The following is a 21,680-nucleotide window of genomic DNA, read 5'->3' as shown; positions in this document are numbered from 1 at the left end:
TTCAATATTGTTTTTGTATTTAGTGGAGACTCAATATAGGAATAAGAAACAAGGTACTTGGCTTGCCTAAAAATGAATTTACAAGGATTAAAGACTGAAATGTATGTATTTTCTACTGGTTCACAATTCACATCAGGCTGTGTAATGGTTTGATTTATTTGTGAGCAATTACTACAATATTTCCTAGGCTATTTTTTCAGTGACTTCTTGGTTCTCTGTGGGATTGTACCCTAAACTTGTTCAGAAAAAAAACATAAATTATTCTCTTATCCCTGCCTAACACCCAAAACTGGACTTTTGTAGGAAGTTATTATATTCCATCATCTTCAGGAAAAATGTGAGTATGCCATTAAAGGCATTTCAACCCCTGGCAGTGACTGCTGTGCTGTTTATGAATAAGGATTGCTGATTGTTTAAATCCATGTGCACTGATGCATTGAACTAGCATAACTGGTAGGGAGGGTCATTATGCATATAATAAGGAATTTTTTAAATAAAATTATGCTCAGCCCTAGCAGGCCCATGGAAAACGGTTTAAGTGTTGCTTGCTTTCATGTTTCTCTTCCACTGGAGCACGTTTTACCAAAGGGCTGTCCATGCATGTGGTAATTGTAACAGAGCAGGTCAGGAAATGGAATCAGATTTTTATAATGTGCTTTTCATGTCCTTTTTGATGAATCTATTTATCGGATCTGTAATGAGTACCACACATGGTTGGTTAGTCAAATTATTGAACTTTATCAACCTTGGATGAAATTCACAATGCATGCCAAACCTATTGTAACATGCAAGAAATTACATCTGGGCCCAGAGGTTCAATAATGATTACTGTTTTAATATAACCGCAGTGGCGAGTGTGGGAAAAAAAACAATGCATGCATACACACAAATACATAATGCAGTATATATACAATCACATACTCACACTCTCGCTTGTTTTCTCACTCACACGCATAAAGCTAAATACATAAAAATAATTCATGTTGAGGGATTTGCCAAACAATTACAATGTTATTATGTGAAGTCAAGTACTTTATAGATCTTTCCAGTTTATAATCTTTGGAATTACAGAGGTATGAAAGAAAGTACAGGGTTTTTGATGACAGTGATAAAAATAGCTTTCCCCTATGCTGGGAAAGGTAAGTGATAGCAGGGACATGGTGACCAGCTATCAAAGGGCAAGATGAAAAATTGTGGTGGGAGTTAGAATTGGTCGCAGAGGGTCAAAGATAGAGACCGTAAGGGCACTGCAGCCCTGCTTGGAAGGAGCATAGCGGGAAGAGATGCTCTAATAGAAACAAGCGGGTCCTCTCATGTGGAACAGGTCGCACTGGAAGCTGATAATTACAAACGATACATTTTACTTTTGGATGACAACACCTTCCCAATACAAATGGAACGTCTTAGTTATTAATGGGTCAAATTAGAGCTCCTTGTGGGTACGGAGTTAAGCATCTCTTTGGAATCGTATGAAATATACACTTCTGAAATGAAACCAGTTTTTCCATGATGCCATGCTTTTTTGGGGGCTGAACTGATTGCTGTTCACTGGAATTAAGTCTCTATAATAATATAGTATATAGTTCTAGCTTGTTAAAGCTGGTTCCATAATGCAGATGGAGGGGAAAGCTTTGTAGCTTAATTAGCAGTACCCCTGATGCACAGTCACATGTGAAAAGAATTGGGAAAATTCCTTAAAACAAACGAGTCCATATCTTAATGGGTCACATGTTTTTCACTAAAATTGTATTTCACTTTCAGTTTAGAGTTATTGCTATGGTTTGTTTTATCTGTACCCACAAACCTGCTCTCTGCATATGGAACAGACATCACTATGTAAAGTGGTTTGGAGAGCAATCTCAGTCACTTTTTTAATTAACTACTGTAGATGAGACCTCTTCCAATGCACTAAGTGCTGCAATCATACCACCTACTGTATGTAAAATGATTTATTTTTATAAACCAGAAATAAAATGGGTTATTTTTTAAAATTTTCTTTAAATGCTTAGTTGTAGGGGAGCAGTAACAATATCTAAGTTAATAAGTTGGCCAGTACTGCTGTTAATGATCTCATTTGCATCATATAGTAAACCTTTGTATTAATGCAGGATGTGGTACTACTGAGGCATGAGAAATAAGTGTAAGAAAAATATACCAGTAACACAAAAATGTTTACTATATTTTAATTGTAAGTCTGTTTTATACTCTAACCCAGTTCATACATTTTAATTAATTAATTAAAAGAGGTAATGGACAGAATTTTTGAAGTATGCACTGTGCAGTAATTTGAATTTCTTTTAACTGTACACAAGTAATGGACTTGCTGTTATTATGGTATATATCTGACATGATCCTGAGTCTAGGAAAAAAGTAAGTTTGATTTTTAAGAGTCCTGCATTCACTGCTATAATGACAAATCATCTCAATCAAAAATGTGTCCTGTGAAAATAAGCATGTATAGAAAGAAATCATGGTAATGCTTAATTTGCATTAGGCTTTATGCTGCCTGCATTGCTGTGATTAAACCATCCTAAAATAATAAATGCAATGTCTTTGAGTACTTGCAAGGCATAGTCCCATACTGAAATCAGCTTCCTTACTGTTTAATTTTTGCATGTGTACAGTGTGAATGCTTTACAGTAAGATTAGAGTTTGGGTAGCTACTGTATGTCAGCAAGCAACAGCAGAAGACCAAGGAGCAATGCATTTGACATTGAACTTCACAAAGAAATAGTAAAATGCAGCTTTGTGGTTGTGCACACCTGAAAATGAGAAAGTATTAGTGCAGTTTACATGTGGAGAAGTGCAGTGCTGTATCTGAATATAAGAAATGTTGCAAATGTACATGCTCATTGGTAATTTAGAATCTAATCTAAAAGAACATCCAGTCATTTCTTCAAAGTATACAGAGTTTTGGCCTCAACAAAATGCACTGGTAAGTCTGTCCCAGATATCCACAAATTTATGCTTAAAGAAGTCTCCTCTTTTCCCAAATGTTTTTCCTAAAAAGTCCTAAATTATTTCCCTTTTAGTTTCAATTTGTAATCCTGCATCCTTGTTTTGCTACAGACCCTATTACACCCGCCTTAGGGTTTTATATGTGTGGACGGAATCTTCTCACACACTCCTTTATTCCATTTTAAACAAATTGGCCCCTTTCACTGTTCTGAATATGACAATCTTCTGAGATCAGATCATTCTTATTGCTTTTCTTCAAACTGTCTGTAAGGTTATAAGTATCCTTTTTGTGATGAGGTAAATCAGAAATTGAGCACAAACATTTTTTATTTTCAAATTTTGTATTACTGTCTGGTGAGACAATGCAACAACACAATTCAACATTCAAACCAGAACATCATGTATTCTGTAATAGTATAGAGTGTTAAATAGACCTTCCCCCAGAAATACAGCCACGTCCAGCACTCTCACAACCTTCATTAAACAATATTTTGAATGAAGTCTTGCTGGTGTGTTGTACGTGTAAGTATTTACTTATAGTCCACAGTATTTGCTAGGTATGTAAAGATCCTGTTTGATTTTCTTTTAATGCATAGCTTCCTAAAACCATTTAACATTATTTTTTTTAGCATAACTGCCCATTTTCTATTGACTTCTATTTCTTTCTATTGACAGTTTGTTGATTGCGAACTCTTCCTAGTTCCTTCATAGTCTACTCTTTTAAGATAGTGAACCTGTGTTTTGGACTTTAGATATTTAAAATGTGTATGGGTAGTCTATAGCATACACCTAGTGGAAACTTCCTAAAATTTATTTTCCTAATCATAAGTGGAATTTTTCTCAAAGCAAATGGGAAAAAACAGTCTGTTACTTTAGCAAAGTTTGGAGTAGGGAACAAATCATTCCTGAATACAGCCTTCTTTTCATCATGATAACTAGGCCTCTGTTTTATAAAAGCAAAATTTTAAGTGATAGCTGTATATATCTGTTCTGCAGTGCAATGTAATGAAACACATAAGAAACATTAGGAACTGATTGTGAACATCATATAATATGTACACTTTTTAATCTATTTTTCCTTAGAAATGATCAAATAATGCTTCTGATCTACAATGACAAGTAACATATCTAAACATTTAATTGCTGTTATATGTTTACAAATTCTAATATCTAGTAGTACACTAGCAGAGAGAACTGACAGTATATTTCCCAAGGAACAGATTACAGCTTTTGAAGTATTTTCCCTTATTCACAAAGGATTTTATTTCAGTGGATTCAATATTAATTATGTATAATGTGTACTAGCATAATTATCTGGAATAATGCAGTATTGCATTTGATTGCAGGGTAAAGAATACAGAGCTTAAATCCAGATAATTTATGTCTGTCTTAAAGATTCAATGTTTTCCCAAGGCATACTTTTTTTGCATTCTGTTTCTTTGAAAGTTATGTGCAGCAAAAACTGTCTCCTGTGACTCGGCAACAAAGCAAGTTGTGTGCACTTCAAAGGACAGGCTTTGTTTGTGTTGTTCTGTAATATCTTGTATTTGTCATCAGAAACATTACTCTCTGTCACTCTCTGTGCCCTTCAAAAAAGAAAAATAAAAAACATCTCAACTCATGTGAAAGTGGTTAACATATTAATGTTTGGTCAATGTAAAAGCAGAGGCTGTACGTCAGTCAGCTTCTTTCATTTTGCTTGGCGCCTTCTTGGTTGCTGGCTTCCAAGAACAACAAGACAGTCATTTTTACGCACAGCAAGGCAGGGCCCAGGATGTGGCCTGAAACAAAATCCAAAACCATTCAGGGAAACCAAAGCAGTTGCTAAACCTTTAGTGTGAAGACATAGCTGGGTCTGATTTGCAGCTTATTTTCTGCATTTGATAGCTGAAATGTCCTCCTACGTGCACTGTTACTCAGGTCTGCAAAGGATTGTTTTGCTTTTTCACAGTGTTTTGAAACCAGCAGCAGCTTGCAGCACACCTCGTTTCTCTCACTCTTTGTAACAGAGTATCTGTTTTATGCCATTGATGTTCAGGCATTATTACAACTCATTTTAAAAGCTGTACATTGTTGTTTTTGAAGAATATAACAAAATCTGGCACTGTGATTCTTACAGATATTTGTGTTCTCTGTCCTATTTTGCATGCCTTACATTGCTGCTATTAAGGTGGTAGGATAATCAACAGATCTTTGGTCCCTGATGATAATTTGCAGTTGTTGTAGTGTCTGCTGTGATGTGCTTTTCAGAGCCGCTATATATTAGTATCAAAATAAACTACATTTCAAATTAGGTTTGAACCAGGTCTTTCTGAACACATGTATTAGATATTAGAATACCGCTGTTTTAATGTTGGTGAAATTTAGTTTTCCAGTTATTGACATCATTGTTGGTGGAACATTGCTGGGCTTCTCGACATACTCCAGCATGCTGTGGCACTCTAATAAATATTTATATCGGTAAAAAACTACATGGACAGATGATGTGGTGTTGCAGGAGCAAGGTGCTGCAAGCACTTTCTTGGTACATTGGGGTCTTTTCATATCTCAGTAGGACATTTGTTTGCCTAAGGATTTCTGATTTTGCTGCCCAGATCTTGGGTGTATAGTGGTGTACACTTCTCAGTTTGGAGAGGTCAGACATGGAAATGGCTCTTGGGAATATGAGAAAAGCTTCTGGTTAATCAAAATAAATAAATTGTTGCTTTAAGACCTTTTCATCTAAAGAGAATGAGATATTGAAAATCGTTTTTGTTGTTGTAAATGATAAAAGAAAAATAAAGTAAATGTTATTGAAACAGAAAAATATAATTTCTGTTAAATTCAACCTCGTACAGGAAGTACAGGTTTATATTTACTTAAGGTTCTAAATATGAACATTTACCTCTCAGTTTAAAAATATTTTTAAATCTGTTTTAAATCAAACAGCGTATTTTATTTCACTTGAGAAAAATGTCTACTTAAAACTTAATGCAAATATGAAAAGTAAATATTGTTCTTCAAATGTCTCATCTTTGTGTATATTAGTGATTCTTGGTGTAATACTTAGATGTACTGTAGATACTTAACCTTTTAAAGACTTTTTCAGTAAGATATCAAATAATTTAATTTATCATATAAATGAAAAAATAGCAGTTTACTTATCCACAGATAATGATTGTAATTAAATCTCACACAATGGGTACATTTTCTCTATTAAGAATATCTTTCAATAAAAGTACTTGCATATCTTTTTTTGATGGAAATTCTCATGATCACACACTCATACAGTATGTCAAATATGTTTACATAATTGACAATGACAAAGATTATGATTACAGTAGATAATGATAAAAAAGAGGTACTAAAATAGGATAGAAGATTATGAAGTACATGTACAGTACCTTCTTATGCTTTGGGTAGACTGAAAATGAAGAGAGCTGTCTTTTTTTGCTAAAAGTGGTTGAAAAATACAGCTCTCAATAGTGTGCCTTTCCTACTTCTACATGTAAAGAGACGCACAAAGCAAATAGCAATGAAAAGGAACAACAAAGATGGAACTCGGACAGGAATAAAAACAGATGTCAGGCATTTTAGAACTGATACTATGCAGTTTCCAAGATCAACAAAACATTAACACTTCATCATTTTAGATTAATGTATTTTTATAAAAAATAAGTCACAACTACAGTAATAAGTGAATAAGTGTCTTGTTGGCCCAAAGATTTTGAACTTACAATTTGCAGCTGGTACTTAGTCTGCCCTCTATGTTACCTGCAGCCAGTTCCCAGTTCCATTTTCTCTATGTGTCAATATCGGCATGCCTGTGCTGTTCTCAGGGGCTTGTCTTGTAACACTGCGGTGTAACAGATCAAGTGAACTTTAACTCCTTTTTTAAACACTCGGGATTTCTGTGGAAAGTAACAAATTGACTTGATCGTGTATTTTTTTTTTACTTGCATGCGGCCTTGGATTTACTTTATTGAGAACAGCTTTTTAATAAAATTTGTTGTATGTTTTTAGAAAGGACAAACATGCTATAAGAAATATTCCAAATGTTAAATAATCAATGCATAGATTTAAAATTTCGTAAGAGCAAGGTTAATCAAGCTGAAATGTGTGAATTTAAAATATTTTATTAATTTGGTCTTAAACCTAAGTGATTTTTTAAAATGTAGGCCTTATTGATACAAAGGATAATATTAATATTATACAGATAGTAATGTAGATATTCTGAATATGAACTTCAGAATACATACATGTGTTTTATGTATTGTGTTTGCTCAACTTATTAAAAGTTGTTTTGTTTTAAATCTTGCATGTAATTGCTGGGCTGTCATCTGCTTTTATAATTGCTCTCTGTTGCTAGACTAGCTTGATGCTACACAACATGAACAACAATACTTAACGATGAGAATAATTAGGGTTTTACCTATATTTTTTACATTTATCAATAAAGGCGATGCGAACTTCTGCAGAGAAATCTTGTCACATTTCGCATTCTTTTTCTGTTCATGGTATACACTGCAGTTTTAGAATCTTGTAAATCATTTACATGTCATCATGAAAAACAGATGCCGTAACAGTTGGATATGTGTTACAGTGTAAGGAGAACTAGCAATTAAAAGGAAAAAAATATGTTTGTACATGCTGAAAATTTCTGGTGCTGTGGGCAGCTAATTTATTTTGTGATACAGACAGCACTGAATGCAGCATGCTGTATTCAGGATGGTAGTGGTTAATCGCCTTTGGCCCTGTTTCTACCCATAAGGGGAGAGTGACCCAGTGCTGACCTTCTTTAATGTTCCGCAGCTAGAACTCGTAAAAACAACCTTGTCCTGTTGTTCACCTTAAAAGAAATTAATTTGTGCGGCGTCTCCGTAACAAGCTGCAGAGGTGAAGGATCAGTGAGTGGCCTGTGTTAGAACATGTAATCATGTTACTTGAAAATTAATGTCAGTGCCTTATTATGTTAATGAAACAATACATAGCTCAAATGCTGTTGTTGCTTAAAAATAGGTAGTTGCTTAATTTTTCCTTGATTACATGTTCACAGCAGCACTGTGTAATTGAAGGTAAAATGATTATGGTAAAATGATAGTTTTAGAAAAATCAGATCTAATTTAAAAATAGGTCAAATTTAGATAATCTTTGAACTCCAGTGAGTGGCATCATTAAGTGAATTCGTCTGATATTTTTATTTTTGGATCTAGAGTTTTATTTTTAAGTATCTGCCATTGTGCCTCGACCCTTACTAGAACTCCAGTAGGTGGCATTCTGGTGATGGATGGCGCTGACTTAGTTTGTATTGGTTAATTAGACACGTTATTATGTTATTGGATCATGACTGTATTCACAATACTGAAATGATGGCAATGCATTGCAGAAGCTCACGTGGAATTGTTTTATATTGACAGGGTGTATATCCTTTTAAAAGCTGGCAAAAGCTATGTTCAGATTCTTCCATTTTAAACTATCCACTTGAATTGAAACTGCACGTCCATTATGCTGAAGAGGCAACAGTTAAAGTGTAAAGGGAGTTTGGTTTTTCTGTATTCAATAGAGATATGATAGCTCCCATCTTTTTTTGGCTGTATTAGCCGGGGAGGTGATGTAGCACATGAAATGCATGCTTTTTATATTATTTTTAACAAAGTGAGAGAAACAGTAAGTTGGTACCTTTCCCTTATGGAATCTTCAGTGGCTGAAGATGTCACTAAATTCTGAAAGCAAAAGTTCAGCTTTGGTAGAGCACATTGGGTCAGATCAACATGTTCTTTCTGTTTCATGCATGTGTTTTGTTTTTTTATGTATTTTGACACTTCATCCAAAGAATAATTATTAGGGCTGCTGTCATTTAGAACAATGAAGATTTTCATTAGTGGGGTTCAAGAAAAGAAAGTGGATTTTTTTTGCTGCTGGTAAGCTAGTTCTGGCAACAAGCACCCCTTGGTTTTCTAAAATGTGAGGTTCGAGGAGGCCCGCATAATCATGGGAGTTATAAGGGGAGTTAGAATTCTGTCATAACCAGAACTGTCATGGATGACAACTGCATTATAGCTAATGGGAGCGGCCTGACCTGTGCTGTTGTATTTTTACACACCTTTGTGTTGTATCAATTATTGCTTCATATTTCAGTGTAAAGTCCTGATCTAGGGAAGCAATTTTTTCTGGGTTTTTTTTTACCAACATGTTTACATGTTGCGCTGTTTCTTTTCCGTTGTTTTCTTTTACAGTAAGGGTCCCAGTGTCTGAACTGTTTGAACTCTCATTTGTAATGGATTTAGGTAATAGGGTGCCAGTGGATGAGTGTCGTTAACACATAATACTGTAGATGTCTCAGCCCTCGTCATCAGCTAATGTCTATTTTCCTTGTGGTCATGGGGTCTGGAAGCAAAGTTGATCACAAAATCAACTGGAAGTACATTTTGTGTTGTGGTATGGTGAACAAAAATACTTAAATACTGACAGTAGCCATTTTGTCTTCTGTGTTACAGGGAGCTATTTGGAATTGATAGTCTTTATCTGTTATACTTTGCCGTGTCCGATAAAAAGAGGAGTGGTATTGACCAGGAGACGCAGGCCAGCTCAAGATGTAGTTACAGCCAACCTGTGGCTATATATAGTATAGCAGTCTCTATATCCTGTAAATAGCCACACTAGGAGTTAATTAAGTAATTTAAATTGATTAGTGATGTAGTGTTAAGGCATATTATTTCAACTACAATTAGATGTTATTAAAAATTTGTAATAATCTTTGTGTTGACTTGACCAAGTAGTTTTGTACTTCTCTGTAAGGACACTGAAATGTACTAACATTCACCTCTGATAAAAGCCATTATAAAGCTGTATCAGAGCTGAAATGTTTAATGATATATAGCACAGATGGACTGCATCAAGTCTGTAGTCTGTTTTTGTCCCAAAACCACGTGTCCAAGGTCACTGTTTATCACCCAAAAGCATCAATGGGGGATCTGCAGGGTGGGTCCCAAAACTATACTTGATAGCATCCTAACCAATCACCAACTTGTGATGTTGTACCTTAAAAGTGAGAAGATGCTAGGCCGAGGGAGAGAGGGAGAGGGAGAGCCAATAAAACAAACGTCTGCTCAAGATATTCTTTCTGAAACAGAAAAAATCTTGTGTTCATGAGCCCATTGTTATTTTTGCCTGATCAATGAAATAAGACCATTGGACTTGTTTTATCAACATCCTAAATGAAGCATATTCAATACCAAACTATAGGAGGGATTCTTCCAACTGTCTACCTGGCAGCTCGACTAGCATACAAACTGTCCACAGACTCAATACTGAAGTTCAACCATGCTGTCTTGTGGCAGAGCTGCCCAGCAACGCAAGACAAAGTTCTCTCCCACTGCCTCTCTGCCTGTCCATGGGACACTCCCAGGACAGAGCAGCTGTCAAATCAGACAACAGATTAGTCCAGCCAATTCTTTATTTTTAGCGCTAAGTTTACCACATCAAAGACATTTGGCCAACAGATCTTTGAGTATAAAACTTCTTTACTCACATTATAATTCTCGAGAGTCGCACTATTATTCCAACACGTTTCATGTTTCATTCACAGTAGTAAAATAATTTTTACTTTTATCTGAGAGTATAAATGTGAGGTAATTATATGAGACTGATAAACCTAGGAGGTAGACCATACCATATTATAGATGAAGAATTTTAACTCTGAAATTATTAACTCTTCTTCTTGTAACCCCTGAGTGAATGTTCTCCTTGTGATTAGCATTTTGTATCACAGCAGATCATTTCACAAATATATTATATTACGTTTATTGTTTGTTATACCTTTTACTGTCCATTATGACAATTTAATTAGTTCCTAAAAGTCATCAAGTACTCTCACAATTTACTGTTACAGTTTCTGATTATTACATTAAATTAAACCCCCACATTGCTACAGCAGTGAAAGTTGTTCCTGCACATTCTCACATGGTTGTAATTAAGGTTTTTATTTAGTATATAAAGGATGTGCACAGTGTTTGTGGTAATTTATAATTCATGAGTGATGTTTTCTTTATTTTAAAACCTTAGAAAAAGACATAAAGTAGAGCCTTCTGGACTTCACTTTAGTGGCAACTGTGAATTTTTAATAGGCTGAGAATAGGATCTGTCACAATCTTTTAATGATGCAATCAATTAATGGTGAACAAACATAGGGAGAGGTCCAGTTGGTTACATTTTAGCTAACACATCTTGATAAGGGAATGTCTGGAACTCAGACATTGGTACAGGTTTCAGACATACAGTTTGCCCAATATGGTACAAATCTCTTTCAAGCTGTTTATTAAGGACTGAGAGAAAAAATAAAACACATGACTCAAATAGAAAACTGAAATCATTTAACTTGTGATTATGAACTAAGCTGGAACAAAATCCATACAAGGGGTACCCCAGAACAAGCATTCAGTTACATGCATGAACATTGACACATGAACATCCCAACAGTTCCATACATATGAATTGTATGGAAAAATGGTTAGAATCTGTCATACTTAGTTGAAATTAATTTTCAGCCAAAACTATAAATAACCCTCCTAATGTTTATTTGTGGAATGTATCATACTATTGGAACAGAATATATTGGCTGAAAAACGTGTGATTTCTGAATTGGTGGAAGTCTAAACCCTTTGATAACCTCAATGTTGCCCAGTGAGCTGAAAGGATACAGACATTGTTTGATATCCGGGAAATAGGCCTGCTCAAAAAATGATTTAATTTGCAGAGAAAATTTGGTGTTGAAAGTATGTTTGACAAAAACAGTTCATCTTTATCAGAGATTATGTACCTCACGTTTCCCTGTCAATTGGATCGGAAAATCTTTGAAAACAACATAATGTTTCACAAATATCCAAAGTGTATTTATTTTATTTACTGACTTTTAGATTTATCTGTACAAAACAGATAAATGAAAAACCTTGAGGTGCATTGATTTGGATGTTGAAGCAGGTTTCTGTACTGAAGCAAATATCTGCTTCCTAATCACGGGCTGAGGATGAGCGGTACTGTAACTTTACTTTTTTTTAAATTCAGATGTATTTTTCAAATTAGGAAATAATAAATTGATAGAGTTAGCTGTAGTACAAGTGCTAATGTTCAATATCAAATTGAAATAAATGTGGGTAATTTCAGAGCTAATGGGACAAAGGGAATTAATCCATACTTTTTTTCCGACTCTGAAGATGCTCTCAGCAGATTTGATATTGTTAAGCAGTTGAGATATTTTATCTGTTTTGCCTTACTCTTGTCCATTAAATTTAATTTGATCTTTTAAATCTGCAGTATACTTATTATTGTTTTCTTCACTTTTTTTTCTTTTAAATCTTCTTAAGGAAGCAATATAATGGGAATGTAATCATATTAATTTATCCTCTCAAGACCCGTGACTTCATTACAGCAGCCTTTTTTATTTGAAACTTTTCTCCCTAATCCAAACATTTATGGAATATATGGTCAGCATTTTGTAGGTGAAGCACATAATTGGCTGATACATGCAAATAAACCTTATGTATGAAGATATATTTAAACTTTTTTCTATTTTTCTTCAGTTTTTAAACTTTAATTGTAATCAAACATATTTGTTGTTTGGTGTTTTTTGTTTGATCATATCAGGAAATTAAAGAGGTAGGCCGCACAGCGGGCTACAGGTGAGATGTGATGCTTGCTGCTTCATACCAACACCTGTAAGAGTGCTATTTTTATTTGTTTTTTAGCACTTATAAAAATAATCTCTTATGCAAAGGAGAAGTGTACTCTCTGCATTACACCTAATAAGGTGTCATATAATCTAATTCCATGCTTCACTTGTCAGAATGTGCTTGAAATCCCACTTCAATTTGGAGTTTTAATGGATCTTACACTTTAGCACTTGCCATACAATTCTTTTTAATGAAAATCAGATTAAACATAATCTAATTAAAGTTAATTTTAATCCGTGCTATCAAAGCCAAACTTTCATTTTGTGTCTTAGTTACTTGGTGTCAGACTCTGTAGGTTTCCAGATGCACAGTGATATATGTTGGCTGTCAGTCAGGGCTTTTTTTAGTGTCTCAGAGCTTCTTCATGTAAATATTTAGTCAATTCATATGTGTATATCTCAGGTTTATTTCAGAACACCTGCACTATCTACTGTATAAGACAAATATGATGCTCTCTCACTCTGCACTGTTGATTGTTTTTAATCAAAGTTGTAATTTTTGATTACCTTTCAAATCCATAAATGTGTAACCTACCTAACCCAATCATGAAAGCAGCATTTAGTATCTCTACATGTTGCTGTTAATTTCAATCTTGTAATCAATATGCATATCAGTAGCTTCGGGAGTCACATACCAGTGTGATATGTACTTGAACTTTGACTTTGCTTAGGTCTGGGAAATACAACGTAGTTTGTATTACAAAGTATAGGAAAAAGGTAAACTTGGTAAAGGAGAGCTAACACAAGTCCTTACCAAGTAAGCAAACAATTCTAACTATGCTTCATTGGAGTTCGCCAGGGTCATATGTGTGCCACTTGTAAGTTATACTTTGAAACTGTTTCTTTTTGTTTCATTGGTAATATGCATGCTGTGACCCTTTCCATTTTAAGTCTTAGGTTCAGTTGTAGTGCAGTGGAAAAGGAGACCGAATCCTTGCTATTTTGACAGCTGTGCAGGCTTCATTTATAATCTGTTCAAGTGGTCAGGTGTAACCATTTCAGAACTACATAAAGCTATTGCTGACTTGTGTCATTCTGTGGTCTCTTTGGTTTAAAATAGAAACAGGACTGAGCAAGAATAGAGAGTAATTTATCTCACTGAGGAAGGTGTCCTGTAGCTCCTTCAGGTCATCTGTGGGATAAGAAAATGTATGATTATGGAAAGCGAAAGCAATATGAATGTTGTACCTGACATTTCGGGTGAAAGATTGAGAATAACCTGGTGTGGAGCAAAAAATTAAACAGTGAAACATGATTTTAAATGTATAAATAGGCTGTGGCCCAGAAACAAAAAATGAGATAAATACCATCAGACATAAAGTTTCCAAAATCTGTGTATGGATTATTCCCTTTTGATATGATCTCCAATATAACGTCCAAAACCAATAACATTTTTAAAGGTTCCTTTAGCGGAGGAGAACCACAAGATTTTTACTGATTAAGATTCCTGAATCCAGCAAAATTGGAGAAGGAAGATAATAAACATTGGAAAAGGAAGAGACAAGTTAAGTAAACTTTGAAAATATTTTTTGATTTCAGCAAAATTGGGCTTCAGGAGAAAACATTTATTGATTGTTTTCAATGTGAACTGCCCCAAAACATAGTTTATTTACAGATCTAGCATTTAAAGTAAGGTGACACTTGTATTAATCCTGTACTTGATTGTGTCAATAGTGTTGATAAAAAGCCAGCTGCTGTGGGATTTATTTAAGGATGGAATTTCAACAATATTTCATGTCCTCTTCTGTGTGATCTAGCTTATTGCTTAATGGTTAGTACATATTCTTTCATTTGACAGTCAGATTTTCACTCTTACGAGCTGGTTTCTCATAAAGCATTTGAACTTTTTTATAATAAAGGCTTGTGTAAGGTAAAGGCATATAGTACAGGATGGTACTTAATGTTTATGAATTTGCTAAGGACTGTGTAACTACTACACTGTACTATAAATGAGCAGGATTGGTAATGTTTTCCTACCTAGGGTTTATGCATTGGCTAATGGCTTAAGGCATATAACTCAAATAATTAACCAGGAATGTTTTTACATACATTTATAAGGTACAGTTCTGTGCTGTATTAAGGTGAAGTTTGGGTGTTTGAGGGATCATGTTTGAGTTTTCTTACCAATAAGAGATTATAACGTGAGAAGGACTCCTATACAAGTCTTCGCTTTACGGACACTTTTTGAGGAACAAATTAAGCTCATATAACAAGGGAGTATTGTATTGAAATTGGTGAATGTATAAAGTCAGAATATGGGCAATATGTCATTTTGTTCTTGAACAAACTCCATACATATCCAGAGAATATTGCATAATTCTCAATAAAACACTGCTTTATCCAGAAGCAGAAACCTGAGTCATGATCCAACCTGTAGAGAAAGACAACATCTGGTAACATTTTACTACTTTTTCTCACTGCATTGTGGTTTAAAGTTTTTGCAAAAAAAGTGATAAGATTCTTGATCTGTGAAGGAAGTTCAGCAAAATTAAAAAAAAATCACAAATGTTTTAGCTAAGGTTTATAATATTAAAACAAAATGCCTTTTTACCTAGAAACTGCCATCATTAGTTTAACAATGTGTTCTATTTAATTAAATCACCTTTTTCATTGATTGAAGTGTATTTCAGAAATTGCTGGTTACCTTTTTTGGTTTTACAGCAGGACAATGTGAATGCTGAGATATCTGAAAATGCATCTTAAAAACATGCCTCTTCTCTGATCTTGCTAAAGGTTTTGAGACGGCAAGGACTTTTGCTCTCCACGGAGCCCATGTTATTCTGGCCTGCAGGAACAACATTCGAGCCACAGAAGCAGCAAAGTCGATCTTGGGAGAGTGGGTGAGTCTCACCAAAAAATACTACTATTATGCAAGTTATGATCATTCACTGTGGATACAGCCCTTCTTTCCTGTTCTATACAGTGTGCATTTTAAGCACTTTGACATTTTCTGTTCAAAGCTGGTATGGAGCAATCTTGTTTTAAGTCATCTTACAAATCTACTTATGCAAGATGGCTGTAAATTTTACTAGACTAAGTTATTGCTATGCTTAATTTTATAATAATGTTAAAGTGTTAACATAAGATATATTTAACATATTATGCCTGATTTGAAAATGTTGTTAAATGTTTCCTCTTTTTTGCAATGTCTGCTTGTTAGAGCCTTTCATATATCCAAAGCAAGTCCTTTATGTCAGGGTCATAAAGTATTGATTGATAGATGTTCTGCCACTGTAAAAGGGCTCATGTGGCGCTGAGGATGTTATGGAAAGTTACGTCACCCTCTTGGAACCTGGTTAGCCTTGAGTTTTGCTGTGGGAGGTGGGCTGGCCTGTTGGCAGAATGGAATTCCCCATGGTTCGAGACAGAGTTTGAGTCTGTCAACAGAGCTGGGACAGAGCTGCCCTTCATCTTGTGCCATATTGGCCCAGCGCTGTGGAAACACGATGGTAACCTGTAGCACCGGCGTCCTGCAGAACTGAAAGAAGCAGATGTTTGTGACCATGTGTCTATTCTCCTATCCTCTTGTCACTCTGTTCTCTAATCAATACCGTACCTCTGTTTCGAGGCAGAAGGGATATAGTGGTGAATAATATCCCAGACAACTTAATATTGACCTTCATGGGGAAGAACAAGTCAACCTCTGTGTTATTAATGTTGCTGATTTCTAGGATGTGCTCATTTCTTTACCTTCTTCAAACCTCATCAGACAGGAAACATGTGGCATTTTCCACTATTTCCTAGACATTCAGGGCTCGGCCGAGACTTAAGAGGTGTGTCTAAGGGGGAGTCCTGCGATGATTTGAATAGCCAAACATTATTTTTCCTCTATAAACTTTCCTTGCATTTTCTTAATGGCTTAATTGTTGTTGCCAGAACTATAATTTTTAATTTAGAAAAAAAATGCATTTTAAGTGGTTCTTGCTCGGTGGCAGGCAGAGGCATCGTGGATGATGACCGTCAAAGATAATATGTTACCAGCTGGAGATGGACTGGTGGATTCTTGCTGCCACTCTGGCTTTTAGCTAAATTGTTGTTCTTATCCAGATTTTTCCACCCAAATAGTTCATTTTACACTGTAAGTCTTGCCTTCCACTTTTTCTGCAAGTCCTGCGTGTGTCTCCTATTGTGAGGGTAAAGGAAAGTGCTCTTTGTAATAGCTATTGTTATTGGGAAGTGTAGGAGTAAGGAGTGCTAATTAACTTTGATTATTGCGCTAATATTATGGCACTTTGACAGTCGCACAGATTTATGACTCTGGGAAAATAAACAAATGAAATGCAGGTGCTGGAGCAGAAAGAATAAGCTATTACAGAACTTTAATTACAAGGAACCTGGGGCTGTGAGAGAATTAGTTGATTAATTACAGGATGCTTATAGATTACAGCAAATCGTAAGCATTTTAACCAACAAAAATATAATAAAAGAAAGCCCTTGCCAGTTTGACTAATTTACCATCACTGACAATACTACAATCCATCTTGGCATGTTTAACAAATGTTCTGGTTGCTGTTAGGCATTTTACAGGGACTTGAGTCCTCCGGTTTAAATAATGAATTTCACAGCTGTTTATTTCTGCTTTATGCCTCTAAAGGAGCTATAATCCAGCTTTCAATATTTTTGCTGGCAATTATAGTAATTTAAATCCTTTTGAGTAAAATAGGAACAATTTCTTACAACAGTCATCCATCAAACAATAAGTAAATGAAATCCTAAGAATGAATAAGTCTGACATTGCTGACAGTGTTTTAGGGGGTTCTTTAACTGGTCCTCATCAAAACCTAGAAACAGATATTTTGAATAACATTTTAAAAATTATGCAGTCAACGCCTGTGCTTTTAGTCAATAAAAGATTTCCTCATAATTTAAAACAGTACTACAGTGCTGTGAATGGTGAAAGTGTACATATACAGTACATCTTATTTCCCAAGCTGTTGTTTGTTACATAATTGAGAGCTCTCCAAAGACTGTGTTTTCCTAGAAATATGTTGTAAATTAATTACATATCTAAACTGATGTCAGAGAATTTTAGCTTTACACTTTGTGAAGGAGAATCAAGAGATAAAAAATAAAACTCTCATTTGAGATGTGATGGATGGTCAGTGTTTTTTCCTTCCTCCTACACTTTTAAATAAAGGTTAATAATACATAAAAAGTCATTATTGTGGATCACTTTGTACCAAACAGCTTTGTATCTGCTTCCAGGATAAGGCTGTGTTTTCTGAATATCTTGCTCGATGCCAGCTGTTGTCACAATACCGTTGGACTTAGGCAACACCCTGCTTTGTATTAAGTATGGGGACATGATGTCTATCTAACACAAAGACTTTTCTCCATTTTAAATTATGCTCCACATTTACTATCACCAGATAAGTTCCAGCTTTTAGTAAGAAATGTTTTAGTAAAACCAAAATATTAATTTAATTTCTTATTTTGATACCTTTTTGTCTCTTGACATTGGCTTTGAAATATGTATTGTAGCTCTTGTGCCAAACCTGTGGCAGTCACCTTTAGTCAGTCGTTTTTGCTCAACATTGGTCATCTGGAATATCTCAGTTTCTTGCAATGTCTGATCTTTGTTAAATCTGCTGTTGCACAAACCTGTCAATTTTAATATGCAGTCTGTCCAATGCGTCTCTGTTCTTTGAGAAAAAAAATTGTTGTGCACAGAGAAATGTGGTCTTTATTCAGTGTGAGTAGTTTCAAATTATATAAATATTTTCACTCTGTGTGTATCTTTCATCTTGTTTGGATCTTAGTGCTGAGTGGTAGAGAACTTAGCAGCAATCCATTGGTTTCTAGTGTTAAAATTTGGAACAGTGTGTTGCTCTGATTTCAGTCAAGACTGAATGTAGGAACGATGCCCAGTCAGTTATCTGTGATATCTGCATACAGGAAAGATAGTGTTGGGGATTGCAAGGACTGTGCCCTGAAGGATGTATGGAGCATGGTTATCAGAAAGCACGTATCCTGCAAGCGAAACTGAGAAATGTACTTTTTGCTCATCCACTGCGTAAACAAGGAAGTAAGAGTTTCCTGAAACACACGATCTGTTGCTCATGAGTAATTGAGGAGCATGGAATCTGCCAGAAAAGCCTCATTGGTTTGGAGCACACACTGCTGTTTATTATTTTATCTTCAGTACAAATGCTGTGATAAGACCATTTGCAATTATAGTGTTTCTTATGCACTACAATAAAATGGTTTAAGACAACGTGCAGAAAAAAATAGATATCTGTTGCACCGTAGTTCTGGATATTATACAAGTTGTTTTATAACTGTAAAAGAGCAGCAGATATAAGTGAGATTCACATTGTGTAATTGCAGAGGTTCCAGTCTTGTCTGCTGTACAGTTATTCACCATATTCCATATACTACATGCTCTAGTGTGGAGTTGCTGGTCTGTCCAGTCAGTTTTGTGCTGTAGTGTTACCTGCTTGGAACGTCACATCCAAATGTAATTGGATGGTTCATAGTATGTTGTCCCATTATACAGAATGCAAATCCCTTCTGCTGGATAACATAAGGATGGTTTAAGTATTTTTTTACTTAATAAAATTGTGCTAATTATATATATGAGTGAAAGCTGAGTGGCCCTAATAAATTTTTTAAATGAGGAAGGGTTCTTTTTGTAAAAAAGCAATGGTGGCTTACAAGGTAGGGTATGTGAAGATGGTGTATTTCTGAACATATGAAAGATTCATATATCAAGTTTGATTTTTGGACAATACAAAGGAACAATTGATTTGATCCCTCTTGCAGGCTTTATCTGGTGTAATGCACAGAAGTTGCACTTAATTAATTATCAGTATATTGAAATGAAAACCGCATTTCTTTAAAGGTGGCAGATTGATCTTGATTCATTTAGTGTTTTATGCTTTTGTACGAGTTATACAAAAGTCAAAGTTTCTAAATGTCATGATGTGCCTTCCTTCTGATTAATGCTGTGGAATACTTGAGTGTTTTGTGCCAGTTACTGTAAATAATCAAGTGCTCCAGGACTTCAGATGGTACAACCGCTTTAGAAGATAGGCAACTGAATTCAGTTGTGCTTATTTCACTCTCCTTACCAGTACAAGTTATTCTGAACCTTTTAATTTAAAACATATTTCTTATAAATTGAAGGCCTCTAAGGTGAAATGAAATGCATAATTTAAGATTATGCATTTAAACAAAGGGTTAAATCTATTTTTTTAATTCCTTTTTTTTCTACTAGCCTTGAGTGGAGGAAATGAGGATTTTGGAGTCCTGATTTATTTTAATCAGGAAGGAATTATCTAACATAAATCTCTCCTGGAGTAGAGAAATGGCCCTTAAGCAGCCAGAAAAAAAAATTATCAATAGTGTGGAAAAGAGGAATGATTGTCCCAATTCACTGCTTAATTGACTTAAAAGCCTAATGAAAAAGCAGCGTAGAGCTGTTTGTATGCACCAGCGCTAACAAACACAACATTCTTTGATCATTCCTTATTTTATACCATCCAATTAGGTATGTAATTACATTATCTGAAAATGATTCACTTTTCCAATAGGCATGGCTATTTGTCAGGAATCAGTATTTAAAATACAAAATTTAAGGCAAATTCTCATTTTATTCTTATTTTTTATTGTTTTTTATTTTAATTTTCATTTCGGTAAAGGCTGAATAAAGCCATCAGTGGTTAAACTGAGTGTGTCCCTGTAGTGTTGCTGATATTTAACCATGTCCATCTCCATTTATTATGCCTTTTATTATACCTGTGCAGTTGCTAAAATGCACAAGGTTGCTCAGATATACTTTTTAGGTTGCATACACACCCTGACTGGCAAAGGTGTGGAAGAAAATATAAAAACTGGACTTAAAAGTCAGCGGTTCCAAGTATTCCAAAATATGTAGAACAAATAAACTATTTAAATATGTAAGATCTATGTACAGCGAGCTTGCATTTTTTTCATTCTTTTTTTGCTATGGAGAACCTTATTCCAGACATAGAAATGGTTTTGTTTTTCTTAACAATCTCTGTTTAGGTAAAACACACAAGTATCTATCCTTGCTTTATCTCATTGTTATGTTGTAGTACATTTTGTTGGAGGTAGTGGGGATTTTACTCTAACTCAAAAATGTCCATTGAGGTCTAGTAGATGCTGGCAAAGTAATCCCTCTGCTTCTATTCCTGTCTGTCCTTCTTGCTCATCCAGTTGTGTCAGTGGTGAATTTTAAGAAGGACATTAAGAAATGCAGAAGGGTAAGAAATAGTAAAGGTCAGTCTTCTGTCTAGATCCATACTAAGGTTTTGATAATCTGTTTCATATAAGCTTCTGTACGGTATATTGTTGTGACTCACAAACATTTCAGTTATTTATTTATTTTTTACTATTGTTTTACTGTTTCTTTAAAAGTTAAATAGCATTGAGATCACTAAATTCTTATCTTTGTGTAAAATCAGACTGAGATAGAGGACTTCTGTTTTTTTGCACATTTCGTTTTTGAGCTGAAAACAAGATATCTTTTATTTCAGACTTAAGAGAATGTGTATGCCAAGGGTTTTTTCTCAGTGAGGATTTGCAGATGCTGATCGCTTCCAGATGGAAAACATACCACTGCTGGGGAACTTTGTGTATAAATGACATTTTGCTTCTTTTAAAGTTTTCTTTAATATCATTGCGTGGGTCATCATAGGAGGAAAAATATAATTCTGCAGCTGTGAACATACTCTGAATAAAAATATATTCCTGTTAAGTCACGTTAGTTAAGAAATCACATTTATAGTTTAACCCTTCTCAACTTCTTAGCACACAGTGACCTAACATTAGAGTAGGATGCTGCTTAATCTGCGGGACAGGGATCCTTGTAATATTGCTAATTACACATGATCTGCAATATATTGAAACATGTATTGCATTTTTGTTTGATTTCTATTTGTTTTTGGAGCTGGTAAATACTGTACATTTTATTACAGTGTTCAGCCAGAACTCTGGGTCAGTGCATCAGAGACAGGAGTTATGCTTCATTTTATAGTGCACTGCAATGTAAAAA

General features: G+C 34.9%; 1 protein-coding gene across 1 annotated transcript in view; it reads left to right on the top strand.

Moving 5' to 3' along the window:
• Nucleotides 1-21,680, top strand: part of wwox (WW domain containing oxidoreductase) — a 381,937-nt gene that overhangs the window by 8,330 nt on the left and 351,927 nt on the right. The window contains exon 5 of the mRNA XM_088938904.1: nucleotides 15,398-15,504. Within this exon, the coding sequence (XP_088795030.1) occupies nucleotides 15,398-15,504 (107 nt within the window). The remainder of the gene's footprint in view (nucleotides 1-15,397; nucleotides 15,505-21,680) is intronic.

This window comes from Atractosteus spatula, chromosome 21 (genome assembly GCF_055471065.1).
Source record: "Atractosteus spatula isolate fAtrSpa1 chromosome 21, fAtrSpa1.hap1, whole genome shotgun sequence".
NCBI lineage: Eukaryota > Metazoa > Chordata > Actinopteri > Semionotiformes > Lepisosteidae > Atractosteus > Atractosteus spatula.
This window is presented reverse-complemented; position numbering and strand designations above follow the sequence as displayed.